Source organism: Diadema antillarum, unplaced genomic scaffold, assembly GCF_040938485.1.
Source record: "Diadema antillarum isolate AM-2024a unplaced genomic scaffold, OU_Dant_1.0 seq00001109_RagTag, whole genome shotgun sequence".
Taxonomy (NCBI): Eukaryota; Metazoa; Echinodermata; class Echinoidea; order Diadematoida; family Diadematidae; genus Diadema; species Diadema antillarum.
Genome location: NW_027271925.1, coordinates 167,633 through 178,134, shown reverse-complemented (window position 1 = coordinate 178,134; position 10,502 = coordinate 167,633). Strand labels below are relative to the sequence as shown.

General features: G+C 41.6%; 1 protein-coding gene across 1 annotated transcript; it reads left to right on the top strand.

Annotated features, from left to right (window-relative positions):
* Positions 1-5,720: 5,720 nt before the first annotated feature.
* On the top strand, positions 5,721-10,269 carry LOC139743823 (uncharacterized). The gene is made up of 5 exons (XM_071654279.1): positions 5,721-5,819; positions 6,181-6,326; positions 7,177-7,302; positions 7,920-8,039; positions 9,337-10,269. The coding sequence occupies exons 2-5, from the start codon at positions 6,196-6,198 to the stop codon at positions 9,929-9,931; spliced, it is 972 nt and encodes a 323-aa protein (XP_071510380.1). The 5' UTR covers positions 5,721-5,819; positions 6,181-6,195; the 3' UTR covers positions 9,932-10,269.
* Positions 10,270-10,502: the final 233 nt, after the last annotated feature.

Sequence of the window (10,502 nt, the reverse complement as noted above, 5' to 3'; positions counted from 1 at the left end):
GGTGAATGGCATAACAATTAAATGCGAGTGAGCGAAGAGAGCGAGCTTGAAAATTTTGACTTTTCACAGTCCAAAAACTGCCATTTGGAGCCATATTTTTTCGCTTTGGAAATAAAGGAGGGGGGGGGGGGGGCTCACTGGGCGCAACTGCCAGCAATTACTGGCAGCAACATCAGGAGAATTGCGTAACAATTAAATGCGAGCGAGCGAGCGAGCGAGCGAGCTTGAAAATATTGACATTTTACAGTAAAAAAACAAACTGCCGTTTGTAGCTATGTTTCTTTGCTTTAGAATTTAAGATGGCGCATCGGGCGCAACTGCGGGCAAATACTGGCAGGCAATATCAGGAGAGCATAATGATTACATTCGAGCGAGCGGAACGAGCGAGCTTGAAAATTTTACATTTTACAGTCCAAAAACTGCCGTTCTTAGCCATATTTTTTCGCTTTGGAAATTAAGGGGGGAGGGGCACCGGGCGCAACTGCTGGCAATTACTGGCAGCAACATCAGGTGAATTGCATAACGATTAAATGCGAGCGAGCGAAGAGAGCGAGCTTGAAAATTTTACATTTTACAGTCCAAAAACTGCCGTTCTCAGCCATATTTTTTCGCTTTGGAAATTAAGGGGGGAGGGGCACCGGGCGCAACTGCTGGCAATTACTGGCAGCAACATCAGGTGAATTGCATAACGATTAAATGCGAGCGAGCGAAGAGAGCGAGCTTGAAAATTTTACATTTTACAATCCCAAAACTGCCGTTCTTAGCCATATTTTTTCGCTTTGGAAATTAAGGGGGGGGGGGGGGGGGCGCACCGGGCGCAACTGCAGGCAATTACTGGCAGCAACATCAGAAGAATGGCATAAAGATTAAATGCAAGGGAACGGAGCGAGCGAGCTTGAAAATTTTGACAATTTACAGTCCCCTAACTGCCGTTTGTAGCTATATTTTTTCGCTTTGGAAATTAAGGGGGGCGCACCAGGCGCAACTGCCGGCAATTACTGGCAGCAACTTCAGGATAATGGCATTACGACTAAATGCGAGCGAGAGGAGCAAGAGAGCTTGAAAATTTTGACATTTTACTGTCCAAAAACTGCCGTTTGAAGCTATATATTTTTTTTTTTCGCTTTGGAAATTAAGGAAGGGGGGGGGGGGGGCGCCCGGTGCGCCCCTCCCCCTGGATCCCGCCACTGGTAGTCAAGAATGTGGGTTTATGTTCATGACTGGGGGAGGTATGACCAGCGAGGTGGCGTCGAAGTGACCAAGCGGGGAAAGGATGTTCAAAATCTGCACTTTAGAGCATCCCCTAAACTAATTGTGCGTGTTTGTTTATGTGTGTGTATTATATACTTGGAAAAGTTAGGAATTAGCCCAGGTCAAGTCTTTTTATTGGCAATGCAAGACATTTTTATATAGACTAGTATGTAAAGCAACACTGCAAAATCAATGATCTAGCTTTGATATAACGAAGCGTAAGGTACAAAGGTGTACATTCTACATCACATTGCGCAACATTGTAGCGACTCTTCGTTCGGATTTACTGAGTACACTGCGCACATTTTGCTTATATGCAGAATGCCAACCAGGAATCACGCTGAATCTTAATCTTTTGTCGGGTCCGGGCTTTTTGAACAATGTTTCACACTATACACCTATTTAATTATGGTTAAAAGAAATCATACAAAAATATCTTATTTCTTGATCACTCTTTCATTCAACAGCAGTTTACTAACACTTGAACTACTATTTCGGTAAGTCTTTTTTTTTTTACCAGCGGATTGGGAGGGGGGCGCACCCCCCCCCCCCAGTGATTGGACAGATTTCTTGAATTCTACCAAAAAAGCAAGAAAATCTTTTCATCGCGGGAATTATGATTATGTGGGGTGGGGTAAATGGTGCACTTGCCTTCCAATATTTTAATGGGGGCAACATTTTTGTTTTCTTTCAAAACCAAGAAAATCTTCTCATTTCGGGAATTATTAGTTATGGGGGGGGGGGGCTAAATTAAAATATGCTTGCCCCTCCAATATTTTTATGGGGGTAACTTTTTGTTTTTCTGTCAAAAAAAGATAAGAAAATCTTCTCGTCTCTGGAATTATGGAGGGGGGGGGGGGCAAAATGATATGCTTGCTCCTCCATTTCTTTTTTTCATTTCTTTTTTTAATGAGGCTAAGGCTCGCTCTTGGGCTGGCAATATGGATTGGTCAGAAGTAACGTAAATAGTCTCTACATAAATTTATTTGTAAGTAGCACACGTACATGCAAACGTGTATGAGTGCTCCGTATCGTACGGATGTACAGTACGGTCGATGAATAGTAAACACTGTAGGATACTAATAGATATGTATAAAATCAGTGCTGCCAGAACCAGGGGTGCGAATTGTTTTTGCCGACGATTTGTGTGTGTGTGTGTGTGTGTGTGTGTGTGTGTGTGTGTGTGTGTGTGTGTGTCCCTGGTGCAAAATGTAAAAAAAGAAATAGAAAAGAATAGTTATTTAGCGTCCGGCGTTGAGGTCGCTCGCAGACTGTTTTTTTTTTTTTTTTTTTTTTTTTTTAAGGATCTGAAGGGGGGTGCGTTCGCACCCAACGCACCCCCCCTGGTGACGCCCATGAGATGGTGCACATTCGGAATAAGAGCTAAATTCCGTGATTTTAACACTTCGATGAAAAAGTATTGCACCAAAAATTTGCACCAGATCGCTGAATTTCAGGTTTGAAAACGCAAAATCCCCTTCGTGTGGGAGGGGATATGCCCCTATCTACAACCTCGTGTGCATGCTTTTTTGTTTGATTGCTGAACAGACAGCGTTCATGATATTCAGTGTAAGAATTAATACAAGAAGTGTATTTAAATATAGGCAAATTGTTCAATAATAATCTACACTGAAATATACTGCAACCTCAAACAAGTGGGACTGCTTCAACTCGTTAAAACACGCAAAAACATGCATCAAATTGCACCATTTTGCAACATCAATATGCAAAAAGTTCTCACCGTGGGAGGGGGGACACCCCCCTCCCAAACCCTCCCCCTCCCCCTTCGCTCGCTCCGCTCGCTCGGGTTCAGTCGCTTTCATGATATTCAGTGAAAAGAATTAATACAAGAAGATTGTTAAAAAATGATACCATTTTATATGCAAATTGTTCAATAATAATCTACATCAAAATATACTGCTACCTTACACTAATGTTACTGTTTCACGTCGATAAAACGCGCAAAAACATGCATCAAACTGCATCATTTGCAACATCAAAATGCAAAAAGTTCTCACCGTGGGAGGGGGGACACCCCCTCCCACACCCTCCCCTCTCCCTTCGCTCGCTCCGCTTGCTCGGGTTCAGTCGCGTTCATGATATTCAGTGAAAAGAATTAATACAAGAAGTGTATTTAAATCATACCATATTATAGGCAAATTGTTCAATGATAATCTACATCAAAATATACTGCTGCCTTACACTAATGTTACTGTTTCACGTCGATAAAACGCGCAAAAACATGCATCAAATTGCACCATTGCAACATCAAAATGCAAAAAGTTCTCACCGTGGGAGGGGGGACACCCCCTCCCACACCCTCCCCCTCCCCCTTCGCTCGCTCCGCTCGCTCGGGTTCAGTCGCGTTCATGATATTCAGTGAAAAGAATTAATACAAGAAGATCATTCAAATTGATACCATTTTATATGCAAATTGTTCAATAATAATCTACATCAAAATATACTGCTACCTTACACTAATGTTACTGTTTCACGTCGATAAAACGCGCAAAAACATGCATCAAATTGCATCATTTGCAACATCAAAATGCAAAAAGTTCTCACCGTGGGAGGGGGGACACCCCCTCCCACACCCTCCCCTCTCCCTTCGCTCGCTCCGCTTGCTCGGGTTCAGTCGCGTTCATGATATTCAGTGAAAAGAATTAATACAAGAAGTGTATTTAAATCATACCATATTATAGGCAAATTGTTCAATGATAATCTACATCAAAATATACTGCAACCTTAAACAAGTGGGACTGTTTCAACTCGTTAAAACACGCAAAAACATTCATCAAGTTGCACCATTTGCAACATCAAAATGCAAAAAGTTCTCACCGTGGGAGGGGGTACACCCCCTCCCACACCCTCCCCCTCCTCCTTCGCTCGCTCCGCTCGCTCGGGTTCAGTCGCGTTCATGATATTCAGTGAAAAGAATTAATACAAGAAGATTATTTTAATTATACCATTTTATAGGCAAATTGTTCAATAATAATCTATATACATCAAAATATACTGCTACCTTACACTAATGTTACTGTTTCACGTCGATAAAACGCGCAAAAACATGCATCAAATTGCACCATTTGCAACATCAAAATGCAAAAAGTTCTCACCGTGAGAGGGGGGACACCCCCTCCCACACCCTCCCCTCCCCCCTCGCTCGCTCCGCTTGCTCGGGTTCAGTCGCGTTCATGATATTCAGTGAAAAGAATTAATACAAGAAGTGTATTTAAATTATACCATTTTATAGGCAAATTGTTCAATAATAATCTACATCAAAATAAACTGCTACCTTAAACAAGTGGGACTGTTTCACGTCGATAAAACGCGCAAAAGCATGCATCAAATTGCACCATTTACAACATCAAAATGCAAAAAGTTCTTACCGTGGGAGGGGGGACACCCCCCTCCCACACCCTCCCCCCCCCCCCCCCCCTCCCTCGCTCGCTCCGCTCGCTCGGGCTCGGTCGCTTCGCTCCCTCGCAGACTAACCGCCCCCCCCCCCCCCCTAAGATGAAATCCTGGCTACGCCGTTGTACTTATATATACATGTACTATATCTTTGTGAGACGTAGATATAAAATGTCTCAGGTTTTCGATTATAGTAATTTCGAGGAAATTTCTTTAATTTTTATCATATATGTAAACTTGAGGCTATTAGATTTTCATCCACTTACCTCTGTTCCTGTGAAAAAATGCAAGTGTCAACCTCAATGTCATCCACAAATCGCACGTACTCGGGCGGCCAGTGAAAAAAAAAAAACACCGGTCACACGCGCCAAGGGTCATGGCATGCAGTGCCAATATAATAATAGCTCGCACAAATTGATACATAACATTTGTGTTTGTGTGCATGGGGACGATCCGATGGTTCATACAACAAAAGGGTTTCGTACAATTATTTTTAACATCGTTAAACGTACTCTTCCACATTTACGTAGCATATAATGTGTCTTTATATTTATTTGGATTGTTATCTTGAGAATTGCTAAAAACCGTTATTATGAAAAAGTGGACCTTTCAGAATTTGGGGGGGGGGGGTGCGTACGCACCCGACGCACCCCCCCTGGCTACGGGCCTGACCAAGATATATATTTTTTTTCAATCATAGGGATTACTCCTGAGTCCTGACGTTAAACACTAATCGGTATCAATTCTTAGTGTCGATGAAGGGTATGCTTTTGTGGCGAGATTGGGCGATTTGTGTTTATTGTGTCATAATTTCGCAAAAGGCCAAGGATTACTGGAGTAACATTGTAGGTCGCCCGATATTCCTGGGCGCAATGCATGCATGACAGTGAGTGTCGATGAGTATGGCCGCATGGGGGCGCGTGTTGCCGCTGTGGTTGCCGCTCGCTTGTTGCTCGCTTGGATTGATCGCACAATCAAGCCTCGATCGTCTAGCTGGAGCAGGTACGTACTGCTGTGGTGTCGTCTACTGTACTGGCTTTCGTACCGAGGACTGGTGGAAAAGGGATTGTCGTCTAGATCTAATTACTCTTTCTAGATCCCAATGCGTGGATCATAAAAAGGTGTTACGATACTGTCGTTAACGACATTCTAAGGTAAGTACAATATATGTCAAAATGGTTACTTGTGTACAGAAAACATACACTTTTTCCTGGTGGTAGTAGGCCACAACTATTGACACATGACACTGTCCCACACGTTGAATTTGATGTCTGGTCTTACAAATAATATTATTGTTGCCTCGCGCCGCGCCGTGTGGTACCCTGGTGGTAGTTTGACATAAAATTGTATAAAAGTCAGTCCCTTGTCCTTGTGAAATATTTCATGAATGTTTTAAATATCTTGAACCCTAGCAAGCTACATCTAGAATCTAGATACAGGCGAGAGAAGGCCAGTTAATTAAAGCCACATCTGTTCCTTCATTTTTTTTTTCACTGTCTTGAATATGATATGCAGCTGAGCTGAGCCAAGATGACAACTAAAGTGAAGTACTTGGACCGGAAGCTGCTGAAGAATGTTCTGCGCCATACGGAGACACACAACCGACTGCAGGAAGAACAAAACATGTGGGACAAGAGAAAAGAGCAGAAAAGAGCAAGAAGGTTTGTAACAGAACCTGATCATGCTTTCAAATAATATAATATATACATCGTCGCTGGCGTGACAAGACCTCGTATCTCAAAAATGACAAATGTTCAGGAGAGCAAAAAAAACATGGCGGCCAAAGCACTGTAGTGAATGGGAAAGCCTTTCCTTTGACATGTCATGGTGGCTTCATTTTTGGAGTAAGACAGTTGGGATTTGGCCAAGACATCACTTGACCCATTATTTGACCATTAAGCCAAACAAAATTTTTTTGACATTTTTGAGATACGAGGTCTTGTCACCCCATCGACGATATATATATTGTTTTTTTTAAGCAAAAGCCCTGTGGAAGTTTGAAGGTACATTTACATGCTCTGGATCTGGATCTGGATGAATACGCTGAAAAACTCTGGATAGAGTATCACTCAGCACTGTGGTGTGATGTGCAGCTAATCACAACAGAGGTGACGCTGGAGCGCTTCTTTAAATATGTCAAATTTATGAATCTGCGTTATATTACTCGGCAGATTATTCCAATCCTTCGCTGTTCTATCATGTCTATGGAAGAAGGAGTTGGCGAGAGCAGTTGAAGAACCGTGTGAAGTAGAATAATTATCAGGATGATGACTTCGGGTTGTCATACCTCTCGATGCTTGAGCGGGGCTGATATAATCCTCGAGCTTTAAATCAATGTTACCCTGTACATGTGTGTGTAATGATAAATCCTTCTCTCATTTTTCTTTTTATAATATTATTACATTTGTATACAACTTTGATAGCCATAACCTGATCAGTTAGGAGGGGAAAAATCTGCTTTGCTAAGTCATGGATGGCACTGAATGTTTTTTTATACACGTAATGTTGCAGGTCAAGAGGGCGCATGCAGCTAGGTCACATGTACAGTGATAACCCCAGTATGAGGACCAGGGATGAGTGGGACCAGAGGAGACTGGCCAGGATGGGACAGCAGGCATCATTCAAGCAAGTAGACAGGTACAGTATTTCACCAGGGTAATAAACAGTCTATTTGGTTGAGATGGGGCTTTGGGTTTTTGAACCTGTTTTTTGGTCACATGATGAGAAACCACTTATAAGATATGAAAGAGTTCAAATACAATTCTAAGAGGAATGAAAAGTTTATTTGATGAAAATCACTTGTGAAGTGGCTGAGATATCCAAATAACAAACAAACAAACAAAGTACAAATGTGGTTCTAAAAAGTCGGGCCAACAGATTTTAATCTAATAAACTTTGATTTTATTGGCCTCGATCAATCAGTCAAGAAAAGATGTGCATAAAAAATACTGCTTAGTTTGAAAAGCTCCTTAATATGCCTATGGCCGTATGGGAATCAAAAAGTAAATGATAGTTGTCTTTTGTTACTCCCTTTCCCTCACCCTCCCCCCGCTTTCTCTTTTTCTCATTCGTTCTTTTTCTCATTCATTTTCAGTTGTTATGTTCATAATGTTCATTGTAACTGTCGTGGAATCAAGTAACTGTGATGTGAGATGTGTTTGTATTGGTTGTACAAATGTCAATGGAAGGAAAATTTTATATGTTCCATCATAGATCAATAAAGATGAATGAATCTTTAAACTGTTTGTAATTAGGTGGAGTCACAATGGTTTTATGGAACTCTACCCTGAGGAGTTCAATAACAGCACATCCATTAACGATGAAAGTGGACCAGGGTCAGATGGCAGACGTCACCGCAGAAAGAAGAAATCTAGGTCAGTCCTTTAGTGTCTGTTCTCTGACCGTCCATGAGGCTGTCTGTTTCTAGAACATAATATTCAGACATTGGAAGTGTTTCAGCTGAAATTATGTCCCAATATTCAAGTAGCAGTTTATAATTCCAATTGAGCAGTGAAAATACATGTAACACATGGTAAGTTTGTTATATTGAATTTTGTTGCCCCTGCTAAATTTGTTCCTGATTATCAAGTGAGCACTGTACTTACTGTGTATTGGAGAAGTACAGTGTACATGGTGTAATACTAGGAAAGAATATTATGTGGTAGATATTTCTATGTGACTATACATTGAGATCACCCTTCTGCGGTTCACCGTATGACAGATGACCAAGTGGTTTTTACATGTTCTACAATTTGGTACCTACATGTAGGCAATGGTCAGTCAAATATCTCCTGGAAAGCGTATCAGGGCAATAACCCAGGGAATTTGCCAGGGAATGGTTTGAAGGTGTGTTTAAGATGTGCTGGCCGCACTACACAACACATGCAGGGTAGTCCACATCTTGAAATTTGAGCATGTTTCAAGCTCAGAGTCTGAGAATATTGTAGAAATTGTATGTATGCAGAGTGCACATCATAAGTACATGGTAAGCCATTTTTTCAGCTTATCTCTCTGTGTGCTGCTTACATTCAATGCTCTCTTTCGTGTTTTGTACCCAAATACTAAGTATCAGATAGTTTGATGTTTCCTTTGTTTCGTACATGTTTTTCACATGTTTGAATACATTTTGTTTTGAGCTTGTTGCAAACTCTTGAAGATGTTGCACAACATGTTGCTGGCTTTTGAGGATGTTGCACAAGAATTTGAGCATGTTGCAGCGACATGCTGAAATCCCTTGTGGACCATCCTTACATGCAATGAAAATTCATTCACTCATGAAGCAGCTTTGATGAAGCTTACCAGTTACTCTTATTTCTATTCTGTCATGTAGTTAGTACTCTCCGCTAGGAAGGGTTCATTTGCACTTTTGTTTGCAGCCCTAGTCAATCTACTATCAGTGTGAAGTCATGAAAAGATATTTATTCAAATTTCATTGTTTGGTGACTAAACTTGCAGTAACCTCACTGTGGGTGTTCCTGCTCCCAAATCTGCAAAGATTATTGTGTGCATTCCTACTGCAGAGAGTAATTTGTTCCAGTTTATCATGTTGCATGTTGACAAGGCACAAGTTAGTCAAGACCCTGTTCATTAATTCCTAGTCAGTAATTCCTCTCTTATTGCTGAGTGAAACCATGGTTTATATTTTGTTTCTCATCCTACAAACAAATATAGAAGGAAATCAGACACCAGTGATGATGAGTCATCATCTTCGGACTCTTCTTCGGACAGTGCGTTCAGTGACTCAGATGACTCCTCCGACTCATCCAGTAGTAGCAGCTCCGATGACAGACAGAAGGGACGGCTGGTGGAAGACCTTCTAAAAGGAAAGGCGAGCAGGAGAGACCGTTCCAGGAATGGAGATAGGCAGAGAAGAGAAAGAAGATCCGGAGGGAGAGGTAGTCATGGTAACGGCAGGGAGACCTCCAGGAGAGGAAGTGGGAGACGGGAGAGTGAGGGAGACTCTCACAGGAGGAGAAAGAGAAGACGCTCTGTCAGCAGGGAGCGCAAGAACAGCCATAGAGGGCGCCACTCAAGTGGAGATTCCACTCCGGAAAGGAGTGAGGACAGACAGAAGGACAGAAGGGAGAGAAAGAAGGAAGGACATAGGGAAAGACAAAGAAGTCAGAGAGAACGACAAAGGGATAGACATAGAGGTGAAAGGAGAGAACAGAAGTCTGGTGATGATAGGAGGAGCAAAGAGAAGAGTTCGAAGGAGCGAACAAAGGACAGACAAGAAGACAAGAGAAGGAAACATAGGGATAGATAGAAGGATGGGATGGGGAAATAGATGTCAGTTACTAGTATGTCAAAGTGTTGTTGATATGACTTTTGGAATAGTACTGTCCATGACAAAGTAAATGTATACAGTATTTTCATATGGGAGTGTGCAGCAGTACAATATATCACACATTGTGTAGGTAAGTGTTATGTGACCGTGCATCACAAAACCACCAAAAGGTTACCAAACGTGGAATTTAGTTATAGGCAGATTCTGAAAGATCAGATTCTAAGCTTTAAAATTATGTATAACTCAATATAATTGGATTTTCTCTATCATTTTTAAGTGATGGAAAGAAAGTACACATTCTAGAAAGGGTATACTGTGAAAAGAGGCTTTAAGTTTAGGCTCTATTCAGGTGCATAGTCTCACCATGCTGCGCACTGTGCAGTGAATATCCCCCCCCCCCCCCCCCCCCCAAAAAAAAAAAAAAAAAAAAAAAGAAAAGAAAAAAAACAGGACGTAAAAATCTGTAGCAACCACAATGAAGGGATTATCAAATTGAGATGCAATTTTTCACACTCATTAGACATGTTCTATTCATGAGTGATAACCAACT